Source organism: Saccoglossus kowalevskii, chromosome 20 (assembly GCF_978046115.1).
Source record: "Saccoglossus kowalevskii chromosome 20, keSacKowa6.1, whole genome shotgun sequence".
Taxonomy (NCBI): Eukaryota; Metazoa; Hemichordata; class Enteropneusta; family Harrimaniidae; genus Saccoglossus; species Saccoglossus kowalevskii.
The window spans coordinates 8,841,891-8,863,720 of NC_140660.1; the positions used below are offsets into that span (position 1 = coordinate 8,841,891).

A 21,830-nucleotide genomic window follows, 5' to 3' on the forward strand; every position below is an offset into this window, starting at 1 on the left:
ATGGATAAAGTCATTGGTGTAACAGGCTTGGTAGATGTAAGCAGGTGCCTGTGGTTAAACGGCATAGCGCATTAGACTGAAACAACACTGTAAGGAAGATAGTCAGATGGCATATATATAACTCGAAATAGGGAATATGTGTTCACTGGGAAAATTAGTGTCTTTTAGGACAAACAACAATGACATCCAACATCGGCAACTGCCAACTGGGACACAACTTTTGAAGTAACGAGAGCAATAGAACTACATATAATATTTCCAATTGTATTATCTGGGTGCAATAACCGAAAATGCATTTTTATTACACTTAATGAGCGGATGTATACCATTTGGAGATTACACACTTGGATTGAAACTGACACCACATGTTCTTATTAGTTACTATCCCCAATTTTTTAATAATCATTGTTTTCAGATGTGGCGTCACGGTTGGGGGAATATAATATATCGACCTGATTTTCAAATGAACATTGAAATCTCATTGAGAACGAAAAGTGCCACGCGAGTTATTGTTGCCACTTCTCCAATAGTGATCAAATCGTTACCGTCATCACGGCCACTGTTCGCTTGCCATATATGTGGCCATAGTATTTAGCACAGTAGACGCAGTGCTGGTAGATAATGGAATACTATTTGAGGGTGTGGCTAAAACCAAGTCACGTGGCCATCTCGCACAAATCAAGATCTCGGCAGCAATTTACGAATCATGTATATGTTATCATAATAGTGACGTGAAAATTGGTGTGCAATAAATGTACTTCGACACTCAAAAACCTTAGGCAATTGGAAATAGAGAAACGATTCTATCACCGTCCCTAAACAGATGTCAGATGCTAATAGCACACCAAAAACCCACTACAGATCCCGATATCTTTCAGAAACTACTACTACTAGCCTTACTACCCCTTTCAATCATATATTTCAACAGAGCTCTCCTTGTTATTTTTTGAGGGGGGGGGATTACAACATAATACTTTAGACACCAAGAAAAACCAAAAAAACGACAAATTCATACACGAACAACATCGCATTATTGACGTTTGGAAATGGCCAAAAGTAACACTCGAAGATGTCAACACATGACGTATAGACCACATTGACCTGAGCTTGACAACCTATCCTCGGGGGCGGAGCTACGTCACAGACGTTCCACGTTGCTAAGACGCGCACCACTGTACCATGCATTTATATGGGCTCTTTGCGCGCTGCTGTGGAACGCCGGTCGAGCCGGTGAAAACTCGAGAAAACAACACAAACTCAACTTTGAAGTAATCTCGAACAACCAAATTTATATATGTTACACACGTAGGGCTAATTTTGTTGCACTGTTCAGAGGAGTCTCAACAATCATCCCAAAGTACCGTTTTATGCGAGTGTTGGGCCTTTGTTTTCACCGCCGGAGGTTGCCAGGCGGTGAAAATGCCCGGATGTCCACCCCCGAGGATACAGCTACAACACATTCACGTGACCCATAGCATCATAGTACTGGTCTTAAAATTACTACTCCCATAATGTATGTTTCAGTCGTTTAATGACGCTCTTTTCGTTGTTAATTACATTACACGGTCACGGAATGTGTCTTGTCACTGTAGGCAGGCCCTCCTAACTGTTTCAAAAAAAGACTGATTCGAATGGCGTGCAGTGAACAAGGCCACATAGTAACTAATAAAAAACAGGAAGTGTGTGTATATATATATACGACTAATTCAATGCATATAAATATATATGCATTCATACTGAAGAGTATTAAGCATTGTAACACAATCAATCAATCAATCAATCTGTAATTTATGCATTTATTTATTTGAAAAAGTTAATACATCAAATCGCGCCCTCTATCGACGACGCGCCATTTTGACAGACGCATGAAATAGACAGATCATAGCAATATCGATCAAATACATGCCTTTGATTGGGTGTGCACATCCCAACAATCCCAACGGTATGTCGTATTTCGTTATGTTAGTGAACATATATCGCATTACTCTGTTAATGCTCTCAAATGACCCTTCATTGTATATGTATTGAATTAACGGTCGAGTGTACTTTCTCCGGGTAGCGTGAAAAACTGGGTGATATATGTAATTAGGTCGATTCGCATCTGTATGTGATATCTGTCTTTCTATTTTATATCCAACTGCGCCTTCTATAGCCTGTGTGGTGCTAATGTACAGCATGCTAGTCTGATATCAGTGACGAATCCATCTGTCAACATTGGTAATACGAGGGGCGTTCAATAAGTAATGCCCCTGACCCATTTCCCATAGCAGGAGATTAATGAAACTTGGCACAGTTATTAGTCTTTCTCTACATAGAAACTACCCAGATGCAGCTCTGGACACCGTTTTTGTAGAACACCCCGGGTTGGTCCTCCAATCACGTCGTCACTTCAGAAATCAAGGCTGCATCATCTGGGAAACGCTTTCCTTTCAACAACAACTTCACGGCTAGGAAGAGGTGAAAGTCAGAGGGTGCAAGGTCAGGAGAGTAAGGGGGTAGGGAGGATTCCATAGCCACACGCCCGTGCTTCTGATCTGGCGACATGCGAATTGTGGACCGGAGCGTTGTCCTGCAGGAGGAGGATACCTTTACTGATCTTGCCCCGCCTTATGACTTTGATAGCTTCTCTTAATTTCATCAAAAGTGAAGCGTAATAAGCTCCTGTAATTGCGGTACCCTTTGCCAGGAAATCTGTCATCCCTACTCCGTCCTGGTTCCAGAAGACTGTGACCATGACCTTGCCAGCGGAGGGCTTCACCCTTGTCTTCTAATGCAGCAAACAATAAAACAAAGTATGTAGGTGTAAAAGATGTAGCTTTAAATTTGTGTTTGATATTGCAAGTTTCTACAGGAACACCTGATGGCCTCTTGAACAACGTTGAGTGGAACAGCACAAGAGAAAAAAAAGCCTCCGAACCAGAATCCAGCACAAAAAAAGAGGTGTTATTCAAATAACAAAAATTACAAATATTCAATTTTTTTTTTGTAGTCGAGATAAAAACAACACTATTACGTCATGAATATTGGATAAAGTTTGCCCAGGACTGTAGTCTATTGGTAAAAACAAACGTATGTAAACAATAAATATAGTTGGCGCTGTTCCTCAAAATGGCGCCCACATGCACGCAATGCAAGATTTGACTTCAATCGGATGGGAGTAAATCACGAGTCAGTCAAACAAATGGTCATAAAAATACCAAAATTTTCACTTTCCTGGCATGATACATGTAGTCGATTTGAATTATTCTTATTCACTCACGCCGGCGAAACAAAAGAGTTGCTATTCAACCATGTCGTCACTATCGACGGCAAAAGCCAAGCCACCGCGCCAGTCGATGTTTTGATGACGTACAGGATCAATATTTCGAGTAATGTTAAATGTAAAATACACTCATGTCATATTCAAGTCATTATAAAAATTCACTATTAATAATTTTTATTTTTTTTTGTTATGCCAAAAAACAACAACACAAAAACCTCGCATTTGTTTAATTTGATAAATACTATGCACATATGACTCGACTGTCTTCCGTATAGTACATGTACAAACACCAGTAGGTCTGTCAGACGCGCTAAAAACTCCTCAGATCCATGGTCTTAGCCATCGTTCGATTCACAAGACTTGAAACTAAAAAAAACTGACTTATTAATTATTCTCAAACAGGTACATGAAAGCAATACACTAAATTTAAGCACAATGTAGAATAATTGGAACTAGCTACGAACCGCGAGAAATTGTGTTTCCCAGGGTCGCCTGGCCCCGCCTACTGAGAATTGATCTATAAAACGATCTACTCAACAGTTAAAGTCGACCACAAAACATAACATAACGCAATAAATATTCAATATACCAACTATAAATTTTCAAATCTTGGGGTTTCAGTAAACCAATCGCAACACAACAACAACGCAAATTACCTTACAATACACAATACGTTTCCGGTTTGAAATTCCTTTGTTTATTAGTTGTTTATTAGTTGTTTATTAGTTGCAAATTTGTAATCGTTTCAAATGATGTTTGCATCAGTTGTTCCTCACATAGTAGGTGTGGTGGAGGTCTTAAACTGAAATTACCCATGAGCACTTTGTGCAATCCCTGGGATTGAGCGGTTCCTTTTATGTGTGAAACACTTAAGTAACAGCGCGACTAACCACTCAACAAAGGTCACAAAGATCATTATGAAATGAAAATGGTCATTGCTACTTCGCAACGAAGTGTCAAATAGAGCATTTCCCGTTCATTGCGGGATCCCGCGTTATGAGTGAAATCGAACATAAAAACTGCACTAACAATAGTCAAAGCGTCGTGGTGGTGTCGAATCATCGCGTGGAATAGGACAAATGAGGAAGTTAGTTTTGGAGTATTTCAAGCTCAATTATGCACCAAATACATTCGTTGATGGCCAATTTGGATGAAATAAAGGTATATCAACGTCACACTTCTATTTGAAAGATTGACATTACGTCATTAAACTATGAAAAAGTATTTAAAGTTCAAAATAAATCTTTTGCTACTAGCGCCAGCCGTTCCGTCCGCACATTTCGCACAATACGCGAGATCTCGCAGAGAATGAAACCATTACTGATTGGTTAATTTAAAAGGAAACGACCTATGGTTTACTGTTACACGGCAATTGTTACTTAAATCCCACTCTCAAATCCAGGAAATAAGTATTATTATTTCCCAAATGACGTCATGCATTGATACAATTGAGTAATAAATGTACTATTAAACCACCAACGTGTTTAAAAAAACAAAAAAACACAAAAACTAACAACTTAAAAACCAGTATAGTTGATTTAATCAGTTTTGAAATGTAGCATTTAGCTATAGGTCAACTATTTTGTTTGCCAGCACGACCCCACTATATATACGTCAGAGCGCTTGGTAAAATGATTCAATTCTATTGTACAGCTGTTCATGCTCACAGCTTTTAACTAATGTGAAGCGGAAACTAAATATGCTTAGATGTTCGCTTGAACGCCCCCCCGTGCTTAATTCCGGGGCAATACTATACATATACCTTATTTGCTTATTTCTCGGCCGCCGAGATTTCGTTCAGAGCGAGAAAGCAACGTGACTCCCAAAACAGGACCCCGTCTTGCGTTCACTATTCCGAATAGGTCAGGACATATTACAACCCCAAATACATTACATGTATGTGGACAAAATCGGACAATCGAGTAACAATGACACTAAGTTATATAACACGGATATAGAGTGCCTGCAGCGTAGTGATATCCCCAAATGCGGAAAAATGTCACACCCAACGTCATCTCCGGTTCACGCCACCCACAATCAGCCTACTTAGCGGATTGATATGATGATGGAATTTGCGCGCACTTGGCCTGTTAAAAGGAAAGTTTGACCTATAGCAGCTGTTCAAGTAATATTAACCATCTGGCACTTTTTTATGCCAAACAAATTAGGATCATAGGTGTTTTATTGTTCAGTTACGTGTAGGATAATAATTCTTCCGGACTTGAGCCGCGAATAAAAACTACGTATCGAAAAAAAATCAAAAATATTTCTGGTAAAGAAATATATGAATTGGCAATTAGTACATTTGTCAGCGTTCTCCGCGATTTACTGATTCTCTTTATACGTCAAAGTTGGTACTGTAAAAACACGAATATATATATAAGTGTTTATGACAATTCCCATAGGTAACACGTGTTCTAAAAACACTACCACGATTGCAAACAAGATTATTTGTTGAAAGGTTATAAGCATATATTATAATCCGCGTCAATAGCCAGGAGCTATGTACATTTCACCGTCAAAGGAGCTGGTAACAAGTATGATACGGGCACTGGCATTTATCGTGCTTTTGAGCTTTCCTGTGGCATGTGTGGCGAAGGTAAGATACCGTGAGAATGTAGTTAATGTTGTGTTGTAAATATAGTACTGGCAGTCAGTGAATGTCTATACCATAGGAGCATCCTGTACATTTGCAATAATAGCCACACGAGTAAATATACATATATATATATAAATAACGTTGCAATATTTTCTCAACATCACTAGTTGAACTTCGTGTATCTTTTTTACATAGACCGTGGACGTGTGTTTCAAATATGTGTATTTTTCTTACATTACAAGTAATATATTACACAGGTAATACATTATTGTAAAAACAATGATTGCGTGATATGATGATTAAAGCAAGCTGTGCAGAGATTTCGACCACTTTCGGCAAATGGTGTTTTGTCACAAGCGTTTCCGTTTTCCAATTTCTCAAAACATTGAACTTAATTTCTTCAGTTTATATTTACACATATTTTTTTTACAAAAATGTGTCTCATCAACAATTATTTCCGTAAATATCAGTTATTTGTGTGTAACTTATTCTACTCATTTGATTTCAGAAACTTCCAAGCAAAAGACAGTGTGAGTATTTGATCTGCACATATTCCTGACCAATACGTATTCATATACTTCATAATCACACCACTCGTCAAATATTCCTCGTTTGTACGCAGCATATGGATAATTATACCATCAATGGGTGTATTTTTTATCTAAATGAATAAAACAACCATCTTAAATAGCACGAATGTAGATACATGTCGATGATATTTTCAAGGTTATACCTGATTTGTCAGCCAAACCTAACACCGAACAGTTAGACCAATCAGAGAGCGGCTATTTTAAGACATATTGAATTTAGCCTTGTATATGAGCTGACTTAACTGCGGACGTACATACTTCAGAGCACAATAACAATTACAGGTTTCAATCGAACGATACTGCTTGTAGATTCTACATGTACTAACAAATGCAAATGGTATGCGAGCAGTTCTAATCAAATAGTTCAGTACATTCGTGACGACACATGTTTCTGAGTTACTGTGAGTGAACCTGTACCATTTAGTCTAAAAGCTCGCCGGTACCTTCCCGTGGTATTATTTATTTATAATCTGTGTTTCAGGTTTTAACAGTGCTTACTCAGGATACCTTATTTGATTGCATCCGCATGAGGGCGTCCCCATGGACAACTGTTTATAAATCGTTACCGCTTGCTGACAGACTATTTATAAAACGCACACATTGCCCACCTTACTAATTTTCACGTGTAGAGAGTATATGATAGCAATAGATGATTTTGTTTGATGATTCTCAACAGCTCTGAACCCGGTTGCGTTGTGGCCTCTCAACGCAGAACACCTCACTCGCGATGTTTCCGGTAACGGCAACGACGGCGATGCCAGACAAGTTGAGCTGGATACCACACGCCATGGAGACTTCTGCGGGGCTTATAGATTCATGGGGAAAGCTCTTTCCTTCATTGAATTCCCAAACAATGGAGCTTACGACACCCGCTATTCCATCACTCTCGCGGTGCACATCTTCCCGGAAGGACCAACTGGGCCGATATTCAACTTCAAAACCAACGGCTGGGGCGTCCATCTCTGGCATGCTAGAAACGACGACCTCGTGCGGTTCGTCACACGTTCACTTGCGTTCACCCCGGGGCTAACGCACACGTACGCACTGAATACTTGGAACTTCGTAGCAGCGACCTACGATCATGACAGTGGCATGGAGAGGCTCTTTCTGAACGGCGCACAAGTGGCTCAACGGAGAATTGGATCGATTCAGTTGGCAACGCAATACAAAGCCAGGATGGGGTCACGTGTTGGAGACCGCAGACGATTCAAAGGAATGATAACGTGTATGCAGATTTACGATCGCGCGTTGAATGCACTTGAAATCAAAGCTGCCGGGGAGAATGCCAACTGTCCGAAATGTCCTCGTCCAAGTAAGGAAATATTTCACTGGCTTACTACGTTATGTTTTATTTTTTTCACGCTGCCTTACTTTTTTACAACTTAACCCCTGAGTTATCATCATTTATGTCTCCATCTTTTACCCTGTCACGTCTCAATCTGCCTCTGTGCCAAATTGCGCAATACACCTTTTCTGTAAATTGTGCTCTCTAGTGGTGGAGTGGTGTTGCGACGTGCATAGGTGACGTTGAAGCCGGTCAATGCGTCAATATCGTTTTAATCCGTAGGACTTCGTCAATAAAAATAATTTTCAAAAGATTTTAAAATTTCTTATGAATGAATGTCTACTCATCTAAACGTAGTTAGTTATTGTCTGTCACCTCTCCTGGCCTATATGCCATAGAGAAGAGTCCTTCATAGTTCTCGGCTTTGGGTTACATTCTCTATCTTGCTGCAGTTGTATCCCAGCATCTTAATGTCTGCATGAAGATCTCTCCACGAAGTGTTCCTTAGGCGTCCTTAAATTCTCTTTCCTTGAGGTCTCCCCCCGTGAGTGTCTGGTGGTGCTTGACACAGGTTTCCGTAGTATTTACCTTTTGCATCGTTATGTTCTTCTGCCAATTTTTGCTTGTACTTGTCGTGCTTTAATGCTGGTTTTGTTTGGCCGTGGATCTTAAAAATTCGTCTTCAACAGTTACTGATGAAAGTCTGCACTGTATTGAAGGTGTTTTTTTGTCAATCTCCAGGTCTCGGAGTGGCACAAAATAACTGTTTTTACATTAAAGCGAAAGATTTTTATTTTTGTCCTTTGCCTTAGCACTTTAGAGTTCCCGAAGTTTTTGAGTTGTGGGAAAGCTGCTCTTTCATTGCCTATTTGTTCTATATCTGTGCCACCTGTTTGTTTATATATAATTGTTGACCAAACGACATTGCCGCCATCATATGGGTTTATGCCACCATACATATTTGACGCCACGGAAGCGCTCGAGAACGCGATTGCCATAAATTGTGTTTTGTTCCGTAGATGTTGCAGGAGATCCCCACATGCGGACCTTCGATGGACGTGCGTATAGTTTCCAAGGTGTCGGCTGGTATACCCTGGTGAAGGACTGCTCAAACCAGAAACCTGAATTTGAAATCAATATTGATTTTGTCCCACGTGAAGACACCGGTGATAAATTGAGGACAAGAGCTCTTGGTCTGAACGTTACTGTTGGAAAAGAAAACGTTCTAATAGATGGGCAGAACGAGGTTAAAGTAAGTATTCTTATATGTAAGATAGGCAATATATCACACACGTTGGCGTGACAACTAATAATTAATTTAATAAATGTATTTATTCGATATATCATAGTAGTTCAATGTAAAGCAGTGTAATAATATACTGTCCCTCTATACTGTGTAAAAATCCAAATAAACCTTTCAACTGAACAAATAGATCATAACATATCATAACATAAGGCAATATCTCGAGATATTGATGAATTTACACACTTATTATTATAAGGAATTATATTAATTTGAATATTTGAATTATATTAATTTGAATATTTGAATTATATTAATTTGAATATTTGAATTATATTAATTTGAATATTTGAATTATATTAATTTGAATATTTAAATTATATTAATTTGAATATTTGAATTATATTAATTTGAATATTTCTGGTAGTTTCAGATGTCGGCTAAAGCTCGTGTGCGATAAAAAGACGTTTATGTGAAATTCTCCCTAACTCAAATTCTCCGCGTGCATAGATTTGTGACAACCATGTCTAGTGGCGATTCGTCACGAATTGTAAAATTACTAAGCTTTCAATTGACTCCAGAATTAACAATTATGTTACCAATGCATCCACAACTTCGTAAATGTAGTGACGTCACAAAATAGAATGCACAATCGGCGTTCATGCAGGGCTACCGATTATGCAAATGAGCCAGAATACTCTGCAATCTTCATTGCGCCCTCACAGACTACGAACTCTGCAATTGAATTTTTCTTCAGAAGCCGCGGGACTAACACGGGGAATGAATAGAATACCCTAGAATTCCATATTTATTAAATTTGTGTAATAATTTCACTTTTTCGTTTTGAAAATAATCATTTATTTTACATATGCACCTATTTTGTGTCACTTTCAGTAAGGCAATTTGAGTCGAATTCATATTTTACACAACTGGGCATGTTACTTCACATATATTAACTGCATTAAGGGCGTAATTTTTAGTTCTTTGTTTCGTAATTGTGTATTGATTACCTGTCCTTTTTCTATTAAAGCGGGAGGGTCGTCACCTGCGCACGCGCGGGAATTGAGTCCCAAGTGACGATAACAACACACGCTAAAACGCGAAGGCTCATTGGTAGACGCTTGTTTGTAAACAATGACACGCTATGGCCATCTGACGCATGCACAGGTGACTACTCTCCCGCTTTAAGTTAAGACTTTGTATAGATATGACGTCATTTGCACATTTTTTGTAGGTCAGTGGCGACGACAACACATCAATTGCTATAAGAAAAAACGATTTACTGGTGATAGTGGGTTTTACAATCAAAGATACGGCATTTACTATTGAATGGTCTGGACGGAAACATACGTTCCGGGCCGACTTCACTGGATCGTTCTATCGAGGTAATGTATGCGGGCTGCTTGGTGATGCAGACGGAGATACTCGCGATGACCTGAAGAAACCGAATGGTGTTGTCGTGAACAACATCACCGAGTTTGGAGAGAGCTGGAAAGTTGCCGACCATGAAGTGAGTTACTATACCACGGGCGTTTTGTTTGTATAACTCAAACCGCCAAGCTAGTCTGATTTTATAATTTACAAAAATATCTGCATACATGCTGGAAATGATGGTTTAATATAAGCTGTCTTGGTCTAATCGTATAATTTGGAATTTATTTCGGTCCAATTAAACAAAGGCGTTTATAATTGTAAGCAGGTTTTAGCAAATGACAGATTCAACTAGAATGCGTTTATTCAAACAAGAATAATTTCACAGATACGTCGTTTCAAATCGACAATTCAAATCCCACAGTCCTAAAAAACTGCAATTATAGTCAGATATTGACATTCTCATAGAGTGAAAAAGTATCATCAATGAGAGATTAACAACGTTTTTTTGTTTATTACAGCCGTGATCACGCATGTCTTCGGAATAATGCGCAGCTTTAACCCACCGCCAAAGAAGTTAGAGTACAAATAGACATTCAATATTCGGACTTTTGGCTTAACACTACTGGGAATTTCGGTAGCTGTAGATACACAGGAAAAGCTTGGTGATTATGTTGTTAATTGCATCCGAATTATTTGATTAGTACAATTATGTTTAAATGTAATGTGTATACAAGTCATTATGTTATATTAAAATAAATACACAAATCCAAATGCTTAGCATGAAATAAAAACGTTGTTTGCATCTTTATGCAATATTGGTATTTGAGTTGAATTCAGTAAAATTGAAATGTATATAAATATTTCAGATGATGTGCAAGCTTCCTTTCTCAACTATACCAGGCATATTAAGAAATTACCATGGGAACATTCATAACGTAAAACAAACAGATATCATCTGTGTGAACATTTATTACGCAAAAAACACACACACATACTTGTATTCCGTGTGTTCCGAGGACTTCATTGGATTAACTTTCAATATAGTTGAATTAAATTTTAATATAGTTGCGATATGAACTCGATTAGAACATGTTCCTATATAGGGTTGCGTTTTAATTGGGTTTAATTAAACTCAATTACAATGCAATTCAATGTTTTAATTAAGTTTAATTAATTAAAAGTTGAATATCCCGAGACTGAACATAGAGATGTTTGCGAAGCTTAGGTTTCGTAAAGGGGAAGGTATGGTTCAATTATATTAATATTAATATTAACTGTAACATACATAAAAAACGTATTAATAATCGAATTAACTATTGATATAAATTATGTTTTCCGAGGACTATGAAAAAGGTCATCGGAAGGTGTTTATGTCCTCGGAAGATGGTATATATTAAAAACAAAGTCCAGAGTTGACACATTTCACAGCCAGACACACACGTACAATATAACGCTCATCATTGAAGTCTACAGACAGATGGACTCAGTACTGCATCACATAAACTTGTCCAATACAACAACTCAAAATGACGTGCAATGAGTACGGATCTTACAGCGACTAGGTGCTAAAGTGGCAATCGCAAACAACATGCATCTGCAACCGCACACTTATGATGTGAGCCATGCACTCAAAATGTATATCTATACAGTTGGTATTATCCTTGGAAACAATGTAGCAGATATGATCACTATAGAATCCTCGTAATTGCAGGCAGACGGACGCACATGTATTAGGTCTAACCAGACCATCATTGGAAACCTCAGTGCTTTAGCATTGGTACAGCTAAAAATGAAAATACTGCAGTATGTATAAACATTAAAAGACGTATAGAACTAATTTATACCAGGAATGAACGATGCAGATTCGATTTTATTCGATTCTATTAGAAAATAGAATAAAAGACACTCATTATTCTTCAAAAACGGGCGAGTTGTATCGAGTCAATTATTTAAACGAACAATTCGAGAACGTTTTCGTTAAAGTTACTTGTGAAACGTTCACTAATTGGCTACTTGTGCTAACACTTGGCAGATGTGTAATGAGTTTCATTTACCACCACGTGATCCCGTACTGTCTAACCAACGTGACGATCCCGGGCATAATGTATAATAAGCATATTATATGCATTAGAAACACCACCAACAAAATGAAGAGTTACGACTTTAGAGAAATCTTTTGCAATTAATTAGAGCCATTGGCAAATGGTGAAGAAACAGTAGAAAAGTTATTGCTGTGAAAAAACAATGCAAAAAAAATAAAGTAAAAAAATAAATATCCAAGAGATCACCACAAACTCAACCATACAGTAATCCCGAATAACCAAATTTATATATGTTCCAATTCATAAATAATCTTGTTACACAAAAAAAGTTTCAATAACTAGCCCAAAGTAAGTTTTCAAAGAGATTTCGAACATTATTTCACCGTCATTGTGTCATTCTCCAAGCATAGACTGATTTCTGCCGTTGGTGGCGTAGTTAAGGGTAGAGATTCTGTCGTCGACACAGGCGACATTTTACATTTCAATCTAAGGGATTACGCGAGTTTTTCAAATACGTTATATGACTCATAGTTTTGTTTGTTGTTATAATAAAAGGCGGCGGAACGATTTTTTGCATGGGGGTCGGAGAGAGATGTGCTCACCAACCCTCGCGCCAAATGCGCGATCTTACTTAGGCGTTTGGGGCATGCCCCTTTTAAAGAGATGAAATATAGACCCTCTAAAAATTTCTGCCTTTTTGAGAGGCAATTTTTGCTGATACAAAGCTGCTTGATTTTGGAGGGACGACGCCCACCAACATTTTTGTTGCTCCCTTTCGCTTAAAGCGGGAGGGTCGTCACCTGAATTGAGTTCCAAGCGACGATAATAACACACGCTAAAACGCAAAGGCTCATGGGTAGACTATTGTTTGTAAACAGTGACACGCTACGGCCATCTGACGCATGCACAGGTGACGACTCCACTGCTTTAATATACATTGTTTGTGATGAATGAGATTTCAGCTTTTGAATTTATTTACCATCTAGTCGCTGTAGGGCGATGTTTACTTAACGTAATTGTAATTACGTTGTTTTGGTGTAGTGCGTTTCGTGGTAGTTAGCGCGTCTGCATGCAGTAGTGAGTCGAATGTCGTGATTGTGAGATCGGATCCTATGTTTCATGTAACATTTGTCTGTTTGTTTACATGTACAATATATTGATTCAATTTAGGGGTTGATTCTGCTGGCCTCCGAGATCAAACGTAACTAAGAAATGATATATTGAAGATAATATTTGGTAATCGTAGTCCTAAATAACTATTTTTAATAGTTATTTAGGACTACGATTACCAAATATTATCTTCAATATATCATACTTATCAGTCCGAGCAGCGTTTATTTATTTAGTAACTAAGAAATGTTTATTCGAACCTTGAATACATAGCTATATTCGCTATATTCGCCTGGCATTCGACAGTGTTCACTGCACGTCATTTCGAACTGCATTCGTTTGAAACAGTGAGTGTGGCGTGTCTGTTATCGCGTCTGCCTATTGTGGCGAGCCGAAATTTCGTGATGGTGATTTTGAATCCTATGTTTCATGTTGTATTGTTAAATTGCATGTGCAATTTATTAGTATCAATACTTGTCATATTCCGGCGCAATTTTAAACACCACAATCACTCTTTTTAGTCATTGTTTTCATAAATTAAAACAGGGTATCGACAAATCACAATAATGTATTTATGACACTGATGCACTGATATAATATACTAAAGCATTGGTCATTCGTAGCTTAGAGTAAATCTCTATTGTGAGCATTCGCGTATCTGAAGATCGTTCATGTGAGTTAATCTTGTGGAAAAATATATTACAGTGTATGTAATAACAGCTACAATAAAAGTAATACCGTATAAATCAATGGTATCATAATATTATATAATATTAAATGACGACAGATAATCTTTTAACCATGCTTCGTTATTTAAAGACGGGAGTAATGAACTCTGCTGCAATAATATACGCTTGTTTTACTGTGAATATATATGTGTTAAATCGAGGGGGGGTCGTCACCTGCGCATGCGTCAGATGGCCATAGCGTGTCATTGTTTACAAACAAGCGTCTACCCATGAGCCTTTGCATTTTTAGCGTGTGTTGTTATCGTCGCTTGGGACGCAATTCCCATGCGTGCGCGGATGACGACCCTGCCGCATTAAATATACGGCGATTCACTGTTTCTCTTATACATTGTTCAGTAAGAAACTAAGTTTTCGAAGTGCATATCACGTGGGTTATGTTTTCTTCTACGCATTTGTTTTGAGTATGATTTTGATGTGTCACATATTATGTTGTAAACTAACGGCATGCATATTAGGAGACCCCACGTGAACATCACACGTGGCATGGACCATAGTACATTTTTGATGACTATGGTGTTTTATTTGTTGTTTGTTTACGTCATATGCTATATTTTCAACATCATCAAATTGTGACATTGCTATGGATTTTGTAGAAGGTCAGGGAACGTCGTTATGTATATAAACATTGTCTCGTGCTTACAGACAATTTATCCCGTGTAAAGTTTAGACATAATGATTGAAATGATGAATACACTGATTATTATTATTTTCGTGCTTATTTGCATTCTATCCTAGGAAGTACAGCGGCGTTAAGGACCCAACACAGATCGTATCAAAATAATAATCGTAATCTAGTTTGCGATCAGTAAGTGATTTAACAAATATTTGAATATTGGTAAGGCATATGGGAAGAAGGCAAACGGGTTCAAACAATCAAACAATCATTCACACTGGTGGCGCTCTTCACTCGGTTCCACTTTCACGACTATAATTTGCATTTCAAGGCATTAAATATGATCAAAGAAATTTTGAATTTTCTTTGATTTGTGCACTAATTTTGAAATCATTTGTTTTTGAATATGAACTCTGAATAATAGTTTTCATTCGCATTTCCCTGTTCCCTCGCCCTCACGTATACATTCTATTTTGGTCAAAAGCTTGATTTTTATTGGCTGATAGAGCCATGAGGTATTATTAGATAACGTCATCACAACAAACATGATCCCAGTGAATATTACATTCTTTTCTTCCATCATCGAGTCATTTATAATTGCCGAATAATCTATGTGTTACACAATAATATGATTGCAGTTCTTTATTATTTATTCATAATGTTAAATAATATTTGGCTCTACATCGTTGCTACCCGGGAACACATGAAGTTAGATTGTACTGTGACAAAACGACTGTTACATATAAATTGGTTGTACTTTCCCGTACTTTCAGGATTAGTCTGGAATATAAAGCGTATTAAATTCCCATATTAACATAATAGCACATTACTAGTTATATAAACGCGGAAAATGATGACGTAACATGACAGTAAAATCTGCTGTGTACAGCTCCTGTCCACTAAATTGACGTGGTTAAAAAAACAACTCATTTTAATGGATCTAATTTCAAAGAATTTTATCTAGCAACTAGCACGTTTTAATTAATAGCAGCAACAGCGAATTTTAAAAGACGATGATGGGAGAGAATAATTCCTGTGTTGCTATGTACAGGTAAATAAACGTAAACAAATAGCGCCATCTATGGCACATACCAGTATATAGATGCTAATGGCCCCATACCATGGTATGAGTCGTGGTCCACTGACCTACCTTAAGAACTGTTTTGCGGAGAAAACATATCAGTTGGCACCAGTGCTCATATGAATATACTAAGTTTGTGTCACTCGCTTGCTTGCTCACTAACTCACTCACGGATTTGGAAATGTAAAATCTCTACCACCTGTACAACTACCCATACGGAGCAATACGGTTTTCAATGTCACTTGACACATATACCTAAATAATTTCCGACGAGCTTCCTTCCCCAAGTCGAGGTAAAATTTTCCCTTCTTTGTTTATCCACAATAAGCATCACACACCCCAGTGTAAATACGTCAAGACTTTCCGCGTCAGTGACTTCAAAACAAATGGTTGTGCACATGTGATCTGTTTTTGCTAGAGGCGGCATTCATTAAGGGGTTATTCACACCATGCACAAACTGATTTTAGATGTTAAGCTTGAATGATCTTTCTTAAAGAAGAAACACTTTGTACATTTTTATAAGTAGGTTACTTCACAGGTACTTCATAACAGCTGAAAATAGATTCTGCAGAGAAGCCATACAAATCCACACTAAATCCCTGCTTAAACTTGTATACATGCTTATTTAAACAAAATATTCTTGATGTATTGTACAGAACATCAAACAAATCAGAAAAATATTTTATTATTTTTTACATGTGCGGGGCAAGTCATAAGTTGTTTAAATATATTTCTTCCTTTAAATATCACCAATGGTAAATAACTTATTGTCGTAATAGGACTACACGATATGTCTTAAATCACTTGGAATATTATTCAGAGTCTTTTTTTTTTCATTCCGGGTTGGAACGTTTCTCGGGTCACATTCAATTATGGGTGACAGGTTGTTGTTGTAAACACTGGCGTTGTGCCAGGGGTCAGGGAACTTTGTCTCGCTTGGCTGATTCGACCCAAATGAATACACATAAGTTCGTTACAGATAGTTCAGCTTTATTCTCCCAATCAATCAGTCGAGGTAACCCCTCGCTGCACCGTTCTCTCCAGCTTCTCATCGTCTCTCTTACAAAAGTTTACAAACTCTATATTAAAAGTGAAATCTCTAAGGCGTGACATGCGACCAGCAAATCGTTGCAGTCGTTGGCGCGATCACGTGATTGTCAGGGATGTGTCTCACGGTTAAAGCCTTGCGAAATCTCCCCACTATTTAATATATAATATATATACTGTAATAGTGCCAGTCAAATCAATAAATTTAAACTCGCAAAATATAGGAACTAGTCTAAATACAACACGTTAATCGACAACTCTGAAAATCTTATAGAATCACGTGTGCAACATTCTTCCCATCATTTTCCGTACTCATAAACTTCGTAAACACTCAGTAAAACCTTAAACAATTTCAAAATTGTGTGTTGCAAATACTACTGAGAAACGTTACCATCATAAAGAACCTTAAAATGTTATTAAATATCAGTTCAAAATGTATATTCTGGGCGTTCACATTAAACATAATTCAACATCACAAAAAAACGTTCAAAAATTCGACAATAGGAAGCATGCATTATGTAACACAAACTAAACAATAGTCCTACGATTTTGAAAAAAGTTTATCGTCATTGATTCTGATATGTATTTCCATATCGAGAGCATTCGTTATACGGTGTTACCTATGTGATACACGGTGTTTGTTAGCGAGCGTTTTTCTGCATAATATACTAATAGTTTATAGCTCTCATTATGGTTCCTGTGTAGCGTAGCTTCTTTCATCTGCTTTTGTTCAGTCTCTACAATGCATCAGTTGAAAGCGTTTTTCTTGTGTTTCTGATGGATATACTTGATTTCTCTTTCTTATGCTAGGTTGTCGCAGGTGCTGTTAACTTCAAACTGATCATCCAGTCCTATTCAATATTCATCCTGCTTGAGGTTTTCTAGCGTCATCATCTTGTCATCTTACAAAAGTTTACAAACTCTATATTAAAATTGAAATCTTAAAGGCGAGGCAGAGTAACCATGCGACCAGCCATTCGCCACAGTCGTTGGCAAGATCACGTGATTACCAGGGATGTGTCTCACGGTTAAAGCCTTGTGAAGTCGCCACTACTAAATACAATAAGTAAGCAATCTATTTATAAAATTCCTGTAATATATGTTTTTAATCTTCACCCTAAACAAATTGTTGATTCTAAACAATAGTCTAACAGCGTGCGAACCAAATGTGCGAACGTCGCTATCATAACATTGTCAACTTCAATATGGGTTCACGTATGAGGTAATGCTAAAACCTTAATTAAAGTGCATTTTTCGTGCAAATACCACAGGAGTACGACCATATCGTGTCCTGTGAATGATGGTCATTCAGGCCAAGCTGATATTGATAGTGTAAGTTTGTCTGTTTTTATATGGGCTAGTCTTGAAACAAAGTTAATAATAATAATAAATAATGCAATCGATAAAAAGCAGTATAATACCGAGCAAGCTCATTGTTGATGTCATGACATTCCTCTCAGTACCACACATTTCGGTACACATATTTGGCGAAATCCAACATAACAATGTTTGGTGTATCGCCACTCCTAGCCACGTGCACCATTGTTACAAAACTATCCTTTAATTAACACCAGTTGATGGTGTATCTTTTCCCTATTACATATTTATTCCATTTAGTTAACATTACAATTTTATGAATATTCTTAAATAACATATGAACACTATTGTAAAATTGACTAATTTGAATATAATTTTATTAATTTGCATATAAAAATAGAAAAAAGCATCGTGCAAATGAAAAACATATGTAAGTGGTTTTGCGCAAAATGCATATGTATGTCAATATGTTCAATTCAAATTCGGAAACTCAAAACAACGTATGTCTTCATTTCAAATTTAAATTTCAAATATAAATTACATCTGTCAGTATTTTTCCTATTTGGTTATTCTCCATATCAATTATGTATTTCTTTTATTCCATTTTGAATATTTGAGAACATATACCTATTGTTATGCGTTTCATTCCATGTACAACGTGAACTGAAAAGTTTAGAAAGTAATTATCATCGTTAGATCAAACGTCGATGATTTAACCTTAAGATCAACTAAGATTTCCACACTGGTGACACTATAGCAACAGAAAAATACTTTTTGCAGGAAAGCCACACTTAATTTCTGGTAAAGATAATTGTTACAGTATAACTGTATCTACACAAATACGGCATGCACTACTGTCGTTCTCAAAGTGGAAAGATTTATGTTAACACAGCTAATACAGTTGCATAACTAAAGGTCTGCCCCTCCTTAAAAGTTGTTTTCATCTGGTTGACCTTATGACTCGATTTAAACAATAAGACACCCAGTTTGGCGGTTACGAGCTTAGAACCTTTCAAAGTACGCACGTAGTAACTTCGCATGCGTGTGTGTCGCTGGCTGGCTTATTTACAGGACCATACGTGAAACTATGTACAGCAACTGTAGCCTTTGTGCGGCATTGATACTGACGTTTACTCTTTTCCACGCATTAAAAGCGCACTGTTATAATTATGATTATTACTATTATGGTTATGATTATTCTTGGTATGACGACGAGTATTTAAGCGAAGGACAGGCACTGAATTACAATGACAAAGGTCTGTATAAAAAATACTGGCGTTGTGGTGGTTCGATACCTACAGATGGTGTTATACACTGGTTGAAGAATGGCATAGTAATTTCGGTAAATGAAAATATAAGTACAACAGTTGATGATATAGACATCGATCGGTATACTGTATGTTTCTATAGACATCATTCGTTGGACAGTGTTTTACGCATATCAGATATATCTACACAAACAGCAGCATTTGATAGTGGATATTATCAGTATGTTACATATGATAGCCGCGGAATAGAATACTATTCTTCTGGCATTTTCCCCTTATTAATATATGTAACACCATCTACATATACTCCTGTATGTAAAGTGAATACAGACACTACTGTTGCAGTTGGTCAAGAAGTTGTTGTCATGTGTGAGAGCGAGTCACTTGGATATCCTCCAATATTCCACCAATGGTTTATGAATGGAAGCAATAATGAAATTGAAATGAGCGTAATGAACACAACACCATCAGCACTGGAACCACCCAACTTTCCCGATCTACTTGACATTACAGACAACGGAACAGTGTCAACAAAACTGACATGGGATGTGAGGAAAACTGACGATGGGGTTACGTTCACCTGTGTAGCCTCTAATCCTCGCTGGTCAGACACGTACTCTTGTGACCTCGGTCCATTCACCGTGGTATGGAAACCTACAGTCACGGTTACACCGGTACATTACATCGTGAGTTCATCCAATCAGTCTGCAACATTTACATGTAATGCATTGGGGTATCCTGATACTTATACATGGCGATATGACGGTGACGTAATTGAAAGTGACGACACATTCATCATCACTAATAACAGCAGGAATCTACGCTTCACGAATTTCAATAACACAAGCAATGGCCTGCATGAATTAGTATGTGAAGCGGGAAACATTGCTGGTACTGGAAGCATGACGGCACACCTCGCTGTATTTATTGAGATCCCTACTACCACAAGCATTGAATTACAAAATACTCCAGCATATAAACATCTACCTGTTAGCATAACCATCATTTCGACCATCTTGGCGACCATTGTAGGTTCTATAGCTACAGCAGTGTGCTTGCTACTAATTGTGAAATTCAGAAAACTACGTCGTACTGCACAAGCGGCTCAAACACCGATTACAAGTAACGAAACTTATGAAGTTGTCCAGAAAAACGGTGCATCATGTGAAACTGAAAACACGGCCGAATACATAAACATGGGCGAGGTAGACAACGAGTATCAACATATTGATAGAGTTAAGGACGACGAATATATGACATTAAATGCATAAATCTTTGCATTGTTTTGTCTATGGCAATGTCAATGTTATAATCAGAGATTAAGAATGTGTGTTTTTCATTTTAAAGTGATGGCTATTTAAACTGTCTGTACAATACCAAGGCGGTGTACATAGTGACTTCTTATATATACATAAACAAGATATTCACCGTGACTTTTATGTAAAAATGATGTATTACTAATGATTATTTACAAAGGACTTTTCTATACTCTGTCTTCAAATCAAGGGCATATATGCATGTAATTTGGCATTCTGGTTCCAATCTCCCAAACGCGATTAGTAATTAACTTTGTTTTTATTCCATTAGATAGTTCAAGCAAAAAATTAAATGAGGCATATATAGCTGATATACATGTGATTTATACATTACAAGAACTTTCATATTTGTTGGAGTTTACGGAGTCTACTGAAGTAACTAGCCATGAACAGTTCATTAACTTTAAAATTGTTCTTAGTAAAGCTGCAACAGTAATATATAGAGATATGTACAAATAGACCACATTTCATTGCGTGCTCTGAGTTGAACCTCAGAATATTTGTATATGATATTATTTGTTTTTCGAACTTGTTAAGTCAACGTTACGCTTATTGAGCAACTACAAATACAGTATTTAACCAAGCAAGGTTGATTCTTTCATTTTGTTTGATTTTATTAGTTTTATATATATTTTATAATTACATATTTTTTTACTTATCCTTTTCTATATGCAATTAATGATAAACAATATACTCCAAGTGTACTCAGAGACATTCTCAAATGTATTAAAAGACATATCCGAAAAGTCTTACTCAAGTTTGAATAAACCGTCAGACTGTTTTCAGTACAAATTGAATACTAAGTATTTAAGATGAGACGAATTATTGTAGTCACGCCAAAGCAGATGAGTAGGACAACCGTACATAACCCACAACGTTCAACAAGTAGAAATGTCAAACAAGAAGTCCAATAATTCGCAAGGGATACATACA

The 21,830-nt window shown here is 37.2% G+C and overlaps 1 protein-coding gene across 1 annotated transcript; it reads left to right on the plus strand.

Moving 5' to 3' along the window:
* The first annotated feature begins 5,773 nt into the window (after window positions 1-5,773).
* On the plus strand, window positions 5,774-11,124 carry LOC100366378 (uncharacterized). Its single transcript, XM_006822747.3, has 6 exons — window positions 5,774-5,861; window positions 6,370-6,391; window positions 7,128-7,763; window positions 8,756-8,988; window positions 10,214-10,489; window positions 10,872-11,124. The coding sequence occupies exons 1-6, from the start codon at window positions 5,802-5,804 to the stop codon at window positions 10,875-10,877; spliced, it is 1,233 nt and encodes a 410-aa protein (XP_006822810.3). The 5' UTR covers window positions 5,774-5,801; the 3' UTR covers window positions 10,878-11,124.
* Window positions 11,125-21,830: the final 10,706 nt, after the last annotated feature.

Coding starts and splice junctions, on each gene's coding strand:
- LOC100366378 (XM_006822747.3), top strand. CDS start 5,802: ATGATACGGGCACTGGCATTTATCGTGCTTTTGAGCTTTCCTGTGGCA. Junction 6,392..7,127: donor ACTTCCAAGCAAAAGACAGT/GTGAGTATTTGA, acceptor GATTCTCAACAG/CTCTGAACCCGGTTGCGTTG. Junction 7,764..8,755: donor TCCGAAATGTCCTCGTCCAA/GTAAGGAAATAT, acceptor TTTGTTCCGTAG/ATGTTGCAGGAGATCCCCAC.